Genomic DNA, 13550 nt, shown 5'->3' on the forward strand with positions numbered 1-13550 from the left:
TTTTCACTATTATGACAGACTTGCTCTTGGAGGTAATGGTTGGATTGTTGTTCTGCTGTAAGGGCCTCACAGATGCCACCTGTCCAGACCAAACCATTTCATGAGCTGCTGCCTACAGGACTGACTCGATGCCCTTCCCATTGTTCACGTTTCTTTGGCGGAAATGGATGTCATCATCCCGCCACTGTATTTATCTACCATGAAGAGATTTCTCTAGAATAACAGCATCCCAGTCTGCAAGGTAATTACCACGTCGGTAGTTTCCTATTAGCACGAACAAAGGAGCGAGGGGCAAGGAGCGCGTGCTGTGAAATGAGGGAAGATTACATCCAGTTTGGAATTAACTGTGATATGTTGCTCAGAATACATAGTAGTAGAAAACTTTTACTTTGCTGTCAAGTGGCTTTAAATGTGATTCGTGCCGTTGACATATTATCACGTGTTCATGGCAATATGTCATGTTGTTTCACATAGACTACGTAGAGGTAAAACCAACTCGGGGATGCCGATGGGTATTGTTTAGTGATCCGGTTTTGTCTCTTTCCTTGTAGGCGTAGACTTCCCTCATTTATAACATGACGGCAGCAGTTCTCAGGCCAGCATTAGCAACATTACAAAGCTGTGGTGTTAATCACGATAAGGAGCAGGAGGAGAAAGCACTGGAAAGACCGAGAGAGGATCACGCATCCGAGCAAAAGCAGTTGGTTACTTTAAAGAGCGAGCTGCCCACGTGAGCGTCTTTGAAAATACAAAAGGAGTGCAGTGATAACTGATGACAATCCAAGTACACAAATAAATTTTCCCCCACATCAGTTTAAACACACTTAAACACACTGTAGTTACATGGGACACTATATCCACAAAAAAACCCAAAGCAAAATATTACTTCCTGCTAATGTGCTGGATCATTGCCTGCCCTGTATTCATATGCTCGTATCTGTGGTAGATCTGACAATGTGCTCGCTGGTTAAACAGCGTTGCGCCTGGCACAGATTCCCCCGTCTCTGCTGACACATGTATTGGAAATCAATTCTGTGCAGGCAATCTACACAGACTGCACTTGCAGTGGGGCGTTCCATAGGCCATATATTCTGCCCTACGTGCTGAGGAGGTAAAGAACGCCGCCGTAGTGGAGACTCCATTTGTCACTATCATTGCTGCGATTACAATTTCTCTATTAATCAATAGACAAAAACAATTGACCATATTTCAGTGAACTGAAAGGTACGTGAGCACACACTTTCTCTCCACATTACAAAACTGGGGCTTGGGAGATGCGATTAAAGGAGACATATTATGCTAATATTCAGGTTCATAATATTCATTTGGGTTATTAATTGAAAAATCTATGTGCTCCAATGTTCAGAAGAAGCATCACTTTCCTCATACTGTCCGTGCCTGCAGCTCCCCTGTCTGAATCACACAAACAGTCTGTTTTAGCTCCTGTCTCTTTAAGGCCCCCCTCCCGCCGAGGGCCCTGTCTGCTCTGATTGGCCAGTGGGCCCACTTTGTTGTGATTGGTCAACCCCTTGAGTTACCCAACTCTGGGTAAGTGACGCTGATGCGGAAGTGCCTAAAACCTGTGATCTCTGGAATGGCCAGCAGAGGGCGAGTCCACTGGCTGCAAAAAGAAGTCAGTTACTGTAGAAGTTTAAGAGAAAATGACTCATAATTCTTACTTGATTTATAACTTCAGTAAATATTTCCCTGAAGGGTTATGGTCTCAATCGCTAGTTTCAAGTCTTCTTCAACACAGCATCATGTTCATTCGGTAAATGATGGTCTCATTTCAAGTGAAATAGATGAAAGATAGATATGATAAAACCCTGTATGCATTGGGGCATGGATACCGTGTAGTGCCATCCAACCGGTGCAGGTCACAGGTGAAGCTGGATGTGCAACCAAGATGGTGCTGGCACTGGGCGGTCAATCCACCGGCACAGACACGCATCATGTTAAAGAAGAGCTGAGAAAGCATGAAGGATTCGTTACTGTCTGTCTGTCTGTGTGTGTACAAGAGGCCTCTGTATGCAAAGAATGACCTCAAAGGTTCCCAGTCTCTAATTAGGTGATTCTCGCTCAATTTTCTGATAAGTGATTTCGTTGCGCTCCCTCCGACTCGATCCAGCGCCGTGACTCTGACCCTGCTCGGTTGGATTCGCTAATGCTCTCCTCCCTCCTCAAACCAAACGTTTCCCAGCACCGACAGTATTCTGTCTTATCTCCAACAAAAGGATTTAAATTAGCTACCCTGTTTGTTTGTTGATGAAGCCTTATCTGTCAACATCACACGTGAAAATATACAAAATGTGCAATATTATAATGAAATGAAAAAGGGAGGGGAAGAAAGGAGACACTCTCTGAACACTTGTGTGTGTGAGTGTGTCTGTGTGTGTGTGTGTGTGTAAGTGCGTGTGCATGCATATTTCTCCTTCACCTTTTCCTGTTGCAAGCAAAAAACATGTAGCCTGAAGAAGAGTTTTGCGCTAAAATGAAATTCTCTCTCCTTTCGCTCTAGTTTCTTCTCATCTCTTTCTTCATTGTGATGTATAATCCATCTCCATATATTATTTCACCTCTTTTTTTTGTCCTTTTAATATAATATTGTTGTGTGTTCGCTAGTTTTTAAAGAAGAAAAAACGTAATGAATGCTGGTTATAGAGTTACATACTTGTTTAGATGAGGATTTTATATCATGAAACAATACTATTTTAAGTGGCAGATGTGAAGAAAATGTTAAGATGACTAAAAGAATTAAGGGGCGTTAAAGTCCAGGTTTGATGCATGGTGTATTCACATATTGACTTGTTTGATTTGCGACATCCTTCTAGCCAGACGGTGATAAAACAGCTGTCAAGACAGAAATATTCAAGTGGCCCGAGCAGCACGTAGCAAAAATAATCCATCAGTAAAAACAGATGAACGGTCACAGAGTTATAACAAAGGTGAATGCACCAGAGATGTGGATTACTACCCTCCACTGGTGTACTGCGGCTCCTTTATAAATGAAAATATTGTACTTTTCACTGCACAGCCTTATTTGGTTGTTACGTTATTGATGAAAATCAATTCAATTCAATTTCATTTGCATTGCATGACCACAACTTACATTATCTCAATGCACAGGTTTAATCAAATGTGGAGAGAGGCTGAGAAAACGCATGAGATGTCGGAAATGAGACACGGAGAGGGACGTGGGAAATCATACAAGACGAGAAAGTCTGACAGATGCTGCAGAAGACAGATACACAGGTCTGACACGATGTGATATTGAATGTGCCATCTGCAAAATGTGTTGTGCTGGACGTGTGTGTGTGCGTCTGTGTGCAGCCAGTGTGTGAAGCTGACCTCATTAAGTTGCTGCTTGACCTTTTAGCTTTCCCTTTCCCTGAGGGCAGAATGGACAGTGTGGACAAGTACAGGATAAACACACACACACACACACACACACACGAAAACCAAACCACACTCACAACTGCTGATGTGTTTGCATGCAGTTTTTAACGATGTGAAATTTGCGGTTCTGTGGGCAGCACATAAAACTTTGGCCTGTATGGAGGAAGGCGAGATCAGAGAGAGAATATTAAGATTTGAACTCCACCCTCCGTCTGTTGTCAGGGGAAATGTGCGGTTGCTGAACAGGAGGAGGATAAGCTCTGCGCCTTGATCTTCACTCCTCTTCTGGGAATATCACAAAGGCCTCCTAATGTGCTCGACTCGGAGTACACGGGGGAAAGTATCTGACTCATTGATCATGCCGGAGGGTTTTCAAACAGCGCGGGCCGACAGGTTTGGCTTCTGTGATCATTTAAGTTTGCTCTCCGATGGGGGAACGGCGACGGAGCTGCAGTGGGAGAAAACGAGGATGTGGCCAGCAGGACGCCACAGCGTCGGCCCAAGGCTCGGGGAAAGAGTCACGAGGTAGACAGAATGTTTTTGTCCAAAATTCCTCGAAAGAGAGTGATATTAACAGTAGTCACTCGATTGTATTTTCTTCTTTTTTCTTCCTCTGTCCTCCTTCTGCTCCTTTGACTTTGGGGGGGGTCATGTGTTCCTCTCCACATGAGTCAGGTCAGGTAACACCGGAGTCGTACGTCTTCCAACTCTGAGCTGTCGTCACATGACAGATAGGGCGGCTCATGCAGTGACTCTGAAAAGGATAAAATAGAGAGAGAGGGTGCAGAAGGAATACATATCCTAATAAAGTTTGAGGTAGCACCCATTTGAAAAACTAAAGTTGAACATAAAGCTGCTCTAGGGAGGAATCTCTGTAATCAATCCGGTCAATCATGCAAAAAAAGGAGCATTGATCGCAAGGTGAAGAACATCCCACCTAGTTTCACTGCAGATCAGTTTGTTTTGTGTCCAATGTGCAAATAATCGTCATAATCTATTCGTCAGGTATAATCAGGTCTACAGACTTAAAGGGGCTTCAAAACCCCACATTGTCTGTAACCACAGTTGTCGTTTTCTGATATTTTTCCATTTAAGAAAAGAAATCAGCACCAGTACCTGTATAATTGGCATTTTTTGTCGCCACATACATTTGCACGATGTATGCAATATTCCTTATCGTTTGTGCGTCTGCGACGGGAAAATCATGTCTCAGCCGTGTCATCACCTTTATTTAATCGCGGTTTGGCACCTTGCGAAAGTCCCTGACATTTCACACGTGTACGAATTGTTGGTAGTTCCACTGAAGAGTTATTCACCCTCGAAACTTCTTGGATTACTTTAGAAATACTCAAGACACAAAAACCTGTGTCTCAGTGTTGACAACCTGTGAACCACAGGACTAAAACAGCCCAACTGTTAATATTGACATTGATGTTTAGGTAATCATAATATAATGATGTCATACACTGTGCGATGTGTTTATATTTGTACATCATTTAGCAAGTACTAATAACTGACTTTTACTCGAAATCAAGGATTTTTACATTAAGTATCGGTACTCTCCCTTGGCAGGATTATCTGACGATGTCATCCAACACATTTTACAGTACAGACGCACATCACAGAAGCCAATTCGCATGCAGCCAAAGGAGAGACGGACGCACAATTTATGAGTTTACACACACAGTAAACCTGGGAGAGACCCTGACAAGGAAAACTGTGCATCAGTGCAACAATGCTGCCTCTCTCTCTCTCTCTCTCTCTGGCAAGGGTCCAGCAGTTTTGTTGAGCAGAGGGAGAAAGTACGGAAGCTGTCAGGGGCCATATGATGCTGCCTCTGCAGTTTACACAGAGACAGAAATGGAGATTGATGGTAAGGACATGTCGACGTAAGGAGTTCTCCCAGAGGACACTGAATCTAACGCGGTCGGTTGGAGGTAGACATGTTAGACACAAACCCGGCTGGAACTCATGTCCACTTATCCTTAACCTCGTTTCATTTTCATGCCTGTAGTTTTGGTCAGGTAAGGTGTGTGCGCGGGAAAAGGTCAGTCCTGTCTCCACCACCAGGCTGACCTAGATTTAAAAGACCCTTTACGTGTAAATGTGCGCGTGTGTGTGTGTGTGTGTATGTGTGTGTGCAGTGGCTTGCTACTGTCTCTGTATAATCCCCACATTTGGTTTCACGCATAAGTCAGACACTCAGTTTGCAATATGCCTGACCTACATCGGCTGCTCACAGTTTGCTTAAGACGACACATGAAGTCACACTTACTGTATCTTCCTGCAAAATGTGTGCTTACAACAGTGTATGTGTGTGTCTGCATGCGTTTAGTCTGCTTAAACACTCCTGCACACACACACACACACACACACACACACACACGCACACACGCACACACTGAGGCTCAACAGTTTTAATAATGATGGTAGTTTCACAGAAAATGCTGCTGTCACATTAAGGCAGGGATTAGATTCTCCTTAAGCTTCTCTCTCCAGGTGGTTAACAGGAGCGGTATAATCCCCCACACACACTCACGCGTGCACACACGAGAGAGAGCGCAAAAATAACTACAGGCAAGGAAACACAGCGACTCTGGGCGCAGAAACAGTCTCGCAAAGGAAGAAAAACGGGGGGAGGGACACACACACACATACACACACACACACACACACACACCTCCTGTACATATACACCGTTCACATTACATCTGCACAAGGACAGACACATGCACACATCACACACACACACACACACACACACACACACACTATTCTATCATTGTGTACTATATGCAGCGATGTGGCAGCAGTAATTAGAGGTGTGACAGCCAGACAGGTAGAGGTGATGATAATGGGGCGCAGCTATTTCTGTTCCACTCTCTTGCTCTTCACCTCTCCGTCTTCTTCCCCTCTCTCTCTCTCCACGTCTCACACACACACACACACACACACACACACACGCACGCACATCCTCCCTTTTCTCCTGATCCCCGTTCACCTCCTCCCGAATGCTCTCGCAGCTTGTCTCTCTCCGTCGCACTGTTCCTAACTGTGTTTTCTTTGTTCCCTTTGTGTGTCTTGACGTGATGTCAGCGTTTCCCCTCAGCGTCGTTCCGTTTTGTCAGTGCGTTCCTCCGTGCGGCAGGGGGACGAAGGTAGACACTAGTTAACAACTCCGATCTTCTGTTGGCGGTTTGTCCTCCTGGGATTTGTTGGCGTTGTACCCGTGGACCTTCAGTGTCCAACGAGGTCTGGTCAGGTTTTGCTGGTGGCTGCAGGCGGAAAAGTTATCCTCATGTCCTGTGTGTGTGTGTGTGTGTGTGTGTGTGTGTGTGTGTGTGTGTGTGTGTGTGTGTGTGTGTGTGTGTGTGTGTGTGTGTGTGTGTGTGTGTGTGTGTGTGTGTGTGTGTGTGTGTGTGTGTGTGTGTGTGTGTGTGTGTGTGTGTGTGTGTGTGTGTGTGTGTGTGTGTGTGTGTGTGTGCAAAACCATAACAGGAAACTCATATTGACTTGCAAACTTTGGCTACCAATGCAGTTGCTAATGACACAATTTAGTGCTTGTCTGCACTGAGGATGCTCTCTATCGTCACTGATCCTGATGTTATTGTAACAATGCATTTGATTCATCCCTCGGTCACGGCCAAATGAAGCCTGCAGTGTATCAACCAGTCAGCTATTAGATAGGCCAATTAGACAGAGCCACAGAAGCTTTATTGCAATGGATGCACTGGAGCTCATCGGTTTGGATGAGAGGTGGCAACACATTAGTAGCCAATCATTATATATATGATTTTGGTTTTATTTCCTTGCTACTACCTCTGCAGATCACCATAATCCACACACACACCGCTGCTGCATTCCGTTGTGTGTTCATGCGGATAGGGCAGTAAAGGCATCGTCTTCATGTGATGTGCCCGTCTTGTAATTGTGTCCACATGGCTCTATACAACGTTAAGGCGAAAGATGTGAGTCAGTGGGGGAATCCCGAAATCCATTCATTAAAACACTGTGAATCAGCCATTCTCGCTCGTGATCTCAGTGCATCGTTTCCGCCCCTTGAACATGCGAGGCCCTACTAAATGGCGACGTCATCTCAAGACCCCGAGGGAGCCAATACCACTAATGTACAAATACGTACTGTATGTGTCAAGCGTGTGCGTGTGTTTTTGTGTGTGTGTGTGTGTGTGTGTGTGTGTGTGTGTGTGTGTGTGTGTGTGTGTGTGTGTGTGTGTGTGTGTGTGTGTGTGTGTGTGTGTGTGTGTGTGTGTGTGTGTGTGTGTGTGTGTGTGTGTGTGTGTGTGTGTGTGTGTGTGCGTGCGTGCGTGCGTGCGTGCGTGAAGATTTCATCACGGCAGGTTTCCATAAGAATGGTCCACATTTAGCACATTGTCTGTCATCTGGAGTGAGACTGCTTTGACCTTGTAGGTCTCACTAAGTAAGAATACATGTCGTACCTCCACACTGCTGTTCGCCTCTTCTTCTCCTCCATCCGTCATCTCTGCTGCGGAAGGCAGATATTCTTACCCCCTTGCGAACAACAAATTAATTCCGGCCTCTCATCCACAGTGGAGGTGTCGTGATGTTGGGTCTGAAATAATCCCAGCTTTCAAAAGACTGTCACATCTAATCAGGAAGTGCAGCAGCGCCACGCACCATCTCATGCACTGGGCGCTCTGTGACTGTAGGTGCTTGTGTGCTTGGCTCAGGCATCACGACAAGACGACGAGTGTGGCTGTCGTGTGTCTTAATGCGGACTCGGTTATTTTGGTCAGCGCCGGAGTCGGAGTGACAACTTTTTGCCATCAGTGTAAATGAAACAAACCAACTAGGTGAGTTTGTGTAAATCTGCGAAATTCCGCTCAGAGTTTGTGCACTTCATTTGCACGTTGTTACCGTAGATGTCAATGGCTGATTCTAACAAGTTCACTGTTACAATAATCCAAACCAGGATGTTTCTCTAATTCTATATCGATCAGTTTCCCCCTGCTGCTGAAGCTCCAGTAATATCATCCAAGTACTAAATAGCTCTTGGGGTTATGATGCTTCCTCAGTGGTAAGAGACAGTAGTCTAGCATCAGCAGTAACAACCATTGTGTCTATACAAACTCTACATTGATGAATAGAGATTTGCTCAACAGAAGAAAAAAAAACATATGAATAAATATAATCAGGATACAATATATCATAAAATATCATCCTAAAATGCAGATTCACATCACTATATTTATAATGTACAGAATCATAAAAGGAAAGGATTTTCAAATCACTCTTAAAAAATAGGATGAATCATTACAGCATGAAAACCGTTTCTTTACTTAAACTATGCACCGCATCCTTTAGATTTAACAGTTTTCCCCCTTGAGTTATAAATCATGCATATATTTGTGAACTTAAAAAATTATTCTGATTCTAATTGTGCATACATGTGTTTCTTTGTGTGTGTGTGCGTGTGTGTGTTTGTGTTTGCAAATGTTCCACGCCACAGGCAGAACCCCCACTGTTGTCCTCAGATGCATCAAAGTATCTGCAGAATGATTTCAGGCTGTCGAAATGCAAAACTCTCCCGGTCCAGCATCAGTACACTGGATTTACACGCACGCACGCACACGCACGCACGCACGCACGCACGCACGCACGCACGCACGCACGCACGCACACACACACACACACACACAAGTGTGACACACACAGGATATGGGTGGGCATGTAAGGGAGGCGGATGATTGGCTGATAACAACTCTGTAGCTGCTAATGGAGGGGAGCAGAGGATGCCAGGCCAACATCTATTCCACAGTGGGCTTCTCCGCCTCCCACCGAAACATTAACCAAATGCGTGTGTGCGTGCACCCTCTCCCCAGAGCTGTAACCATCTACTTTTCCGCCCACCTGCGACAATTTTTTGTGTATTTTTTTTTACAACACTACAGTCACAGTCATCCTCCTGCTCAAAGAACATTGTGTTTGCGTGTGTGCGTTGTACTCATGTTGTTGGGACATGAATATTTTTACACATTCACCAGACCGAAAAGCAACTAGCCATAACTCAAATCAAAACATTTCAAAGTGAAGACTCTGTTTAAAGTTAGGGTAAGATTAGTTTTAGGTAAATGTTGAAGATAGGGTCCAGGGGAGGTGAGATGTGATTGGAGTTAGGGGTGAAACTACTGTAAATCAGTGCATTCTAAAGTTATAGAAACAACACTGCTCTTCTTGGGGCCTATGGTGGCATGAGTGTGTGTGGGTGTGAAGATAAACACAACTATGCACATAAGCATACCATTATGTTCAGCTTTGTAGTTCAATGTCATTAGCTTTTCTTGTGTTACGGCATGCTGTGGACCATCAAACAAAACAAAGGGCCTCTGTTTGTGGTCATACTTCATTGTTACGTGATGACTCCTTGAACTCGGCCTTCATTTTCATCTCAGTGACCGACTTTCTGCTGTGCTTGACAGACGGACAGACAAATGAACATCTCATAAAGTACTCTAATCCTCATCTTTGAGACACGCACACGATAGGAGATATAATCACTATTATCCATACTTGGCAGCACATGTCGCATTTATATCTATCTCAGTATTGTCACGGTGTTACACCATACTTTTCTTGTCTTTTCTTCCTTTTATAATCCCCCCACCCCTTTTTTTAAAGAAAAGAAGTACTTACACTTTACGTGCACTAAAAGTCCCAGCAGTTTACCCCAAAATGTCGGATGTCTTTATTCAGACTAATACAGCAGAAAATAAAACACTAGCTTTACCATTCACGCCCGTCTTTGGACTGTTGGAGGAAGCCAGAGCACATTGGGACATCATGCAAGCTCCACATAAAAACAGTCCTGGCAGAACAGGGGTTTTGAAAAAGCTGAAGTAATAATGATATGCCGTATTTAGCCAAGGCTCGTCACTCAGTACCGGACTATTTAACAAACACTATCGTGAAATATCATTTTATTACGAAAATCAAATGAAGAAAGATACCAGCTTCAGTGAGCTTTTTTTTTTTTTTACAGTGTAACTGTTCATAGTTTTTGTTGCACAGTAGTAACAGTGTGTTCCTTTAAGCAGAGAGTACGAGCAAAGTCAGAAAAGAAGGCAGGCTGTTGTACAAACAATAAAACCTGAAGTAAGCACAACTCCACAGAGTGAACCACACAAACCATTAGAGAGCACAACACTGAAACATTTTGGACTTTAAGTTGTGACAATTTGCATCCGTCACATTTCAAATTTACCAGTAAAACCGGTGATTGGCTGATGAAATATGGCCACCACTTAAACCAATTTCTTTCTTTAATTTAAAGCCGCAAACCACAACCCGACAGGGGACACTTTATGGTGGCGCACCTATTCTGTGAATAAGTTCCTCTAAATATTACACACTGTAGCTTTAACAATGATTTTACACATAAAAGTGTAAAATTATAAATGCAAAAGATGGTGTGAATCAAAAATGAGCTTGTGTATGAGTCGCAAAACTGATAATTGTCACAGAACATTCGAAATACAGAGTATTACACTCTGGTATATATGTTTAGAAAAACTATACAAACAAATGTATCTTCTGTTTTCAGTGTCTAAACTGGTATAGTGCAGCACTGAAAAATCTCAGGGAGGGAAATAAAATGTTTCTTTAGCCCCACTGGCTCTGGTACTGATACAGTACATGACACAACTATCACCATTAAAATGAACAAGAAAATTACTACAAATGCCTCAGTATGAAGGCATTTCATCTTACTATAAATCATGTCTCAAGACGTTATTAAGCTGCAGGAGTTTCCCTTCCCTTTTGTATTATATGTGCATTTATCCATTAAGTGCCAATGGGATGAGAAAGAAACTACAGTATGGCAGTTTTTTAAGACTAAAGCATCCACAATGACCACAGAAAACCTGGCATATGTGAACATGCAGCATTGTAAATATGGATGTACAGTCTACATCAGGCTGTGTAGTTAAGTAAGGTGCAGTAATGCATAGACTTTACTCCCACCTTTACATTCAGAGGGCTTCATGCCATAGACACTCACAAAAATGTGAGTATGTTTTTACAACGTACATACTGTAAAGAAGCATTGCGGCAAAGGAAAAGTTAAGACAGCTGCCATCAAAGTGCAATTTAAAAGAAACGTTAAAAATGATCTGAAAAAAATCTCTTTGTAATTTTGCAAAGTAAATTGGATCATTTAAGTTTATTTGGTATTCCTCGTCTGCAGGATTCAGTACCTAATGCATGCTCTTTAATAATTCCCAGAGCATACTGGCGAGTCGTCGGTTGCATAAAACATTTTAAAGAGATTTGTTTAGAGGAAGTTGTGTTGTGCATGAAATAATCAAGGACTTAATTAGACCCCATCCTTGAATAGTTTTCCTTTTTACTTAATGTATTTTTTATCTTAAAGAATAACCTAAAATCATGAAAATTCATACATTAGAATACAGGACGATGCTGTGCAGTTCTCCCACTGTTTCCACAGCTTGCTTTCTTTCTGTAGGAAAAAAACAACTGCTCAATATTTTTAATATTTCAAAATAATGGCCATGAAGCAGCGGAGGGCAAACAACCTTGCTACTCCACCTTATTTACTAATATGTTGCTGGAAAATCACTCACCTCTCACCTTTACTTTGGTTATTGATTACCCTATATCTCTTCCTGCAGTGGTAAATCATGGATTAAAGGGCAGCTAAGAAGGACTTTGCATTCTAATTCGACAAAGGTCACATAAACCGCTCAACCTTTCCATGTTGTCTGTGACAGAGGAAAGATTAATTTCATTCATGTAAGTGACAGGTACATGGCCCATTTTAGGAACGCCTCAGCACCTATTGGGTCCAAGACCACAGAAGTCCCTCTCTAGTGTCGACAAAACTGAAGAGCACAGAACAGATATAGGACCTGCCTAATATTTGTATGCACTGAAGTCAATACTGCAGTGTGTAGATAAAATAAAGGTCAAAGTGCCTGAGGATTCAATAAACCAGTGTGTTCGAAGATGCAGAGAGAGTGCTCTAATCGACTACTGATACATCAGCAATCGCTTACATGTTTGTGTTTGTGTGTAACCGTGGTAGGCTATAGGCAGGAGTCCCAGTGTATCTGCAGGTCAGAACTGTCCAGGAAGTCTGTGGAAAAGGCACTAGGAGGTGTTTGGGGGCCCAGGGGCGACAGCGAGGGGCTTTCCCCTCCCCGCTCTCTCCCCAAAGTGAGGTCCAACCAATCCATACTGTCCAGGCCGTGCTCCCCCTCAGCCCCCATGTCGAAGGTGTCCATGGGAGACGGCGCGTTGTCCAGAATGCTGGGGGTGCACAGCATTTGGCTGTGGAGGTCATCGATCAAAGTCAACAGACCTCCAGGCTCGACCCCCAGGAGAGGCTTGCCCATAGTGCTTTCGAGAAAGTCCTCCAGGCGTCCGCCTCCGGCGCTACCGAGGCACTGCACCTCTTCCGTGGTGACCGCCAGAGCCCGAAGCTCGGACTGCACCTCGGGAGCGGGCTGGTGGGTGTCACAGCTGGGCGGGACAGGGGGAGATAGCAACAGCTGGAGTGGGGAGGAGGCGCAGGAGCTGGGATCGAGACGGTCCAGTGATGAGTCAGGTGCCGCGTGGAAGGGGGCTGACATTTCTATAAGGAGAAACGCAAGAGTCTTAAAATGTCAAAATGATGCGGTGGCGGCGGCTCAGCCCCGGTGTGATAAATAATTATGATAACAAATGGACCGGACAACGTTATTGCATCTCACCTCCTGTCTGCAAGATGATGTCGATGAAATCATCTTCATGCTCTGTATCCTGAGGACACACACACACAGAAAGAAAAGCATGACCCTTCAAGTCTGTATGCGCATCCATATAAGACATACTCCTACTACGTGACATGAGCATTTGATGTGACGTGGTGTGAGGCAGTTAAAATCTCACATTTTGGATCACAAACACTTGATTCACTTTGCAGCCTTGTGAGTAAAAAAGGTATTGAGGAAAATAGCTTGTGTGTGCAGTGACGCATTGAGAGCATGCAGTGCTCCCATCGTACTTTGTTATCGGGTGAAGAGGCAGCTGTCTGATTGGAAGCCGGAGACAGAGGACTGAACAAGACGTCCAGGCTAGAGCAGACCTCCTACGGGACATGAGGGAAACAGAACGAG

General features: G+C 44.0%; 2 protein-coding genes across 7 annotated transcripts in view; one reads left to right on the forward strand and one right to left on the reverse strand.

Annotated features, from left to right (window-relative positions):
- ccdc97 (coiled-coil domain containing 97) overlaps positions 1-13550 on the forward strand; it is a 167884-nt gene that overhangs the window by 118207 nt on the left and 36127 nt on the right. Inside the window, exon 1 of one of the 2 annotated variants that reach the window (XM_047328361.1) lies at positions 5162-5269. The exons of the other annotated variant lie outside the window; for it this stretch is intronic. The gene's annotated coding sequence lies outside the window, so the exon portion shown is untranslated. Of the gene's footprint in view, positions 1-5161; positions 5270-13550 lie in introns of those variants that run through there. 2 annotated transcript variants of the gene reach the window in all.
- The window catches only part of LOC118288952 (myocardin-related transcription factor B), a 35721-nt gene continuing 32506 nt past the window's right edge, over positions 10336-13550 (reverse strand). For all 5 annotated transcript variants that reach the window (XM_047328353.1, XM_047328354.1, XM_047328352.1 and 2 more), the window contains 3 exons: positions 13439-13522; positions 13146-13194; positions 10336-13027 (listed from right to left, as the gene is read on the reverse strand). In XM_047328353.1, coding sequence (XP_047184309.1) covers positions 12480-13027; positions 13146-13194; positions 13439-13522 — 681 coding nt within the window. In that variant the 3' untranslated portion in view covers positions 10336-12479. The remainder of the gene's footprint in view (positions 13028-13145; positions 13195-13438; positions 13523-13550) is intronic.

This window comes from Scophthalmus maximus, chromosome 17, assembly GCF_022379125.1.
Source record: "Scophthalmus maximus strain ysfricsl-2021 chromosome 17, ASM2237912v1, whole genome shotgun sequence".
Classification (NCBI taxonomy): Eukaryota; Metazoa; Chordata; class Actinopteri; order Pleuronectiformes; family Scophthalmidae; genus Scophthalmus; species Scophthalmus maximus.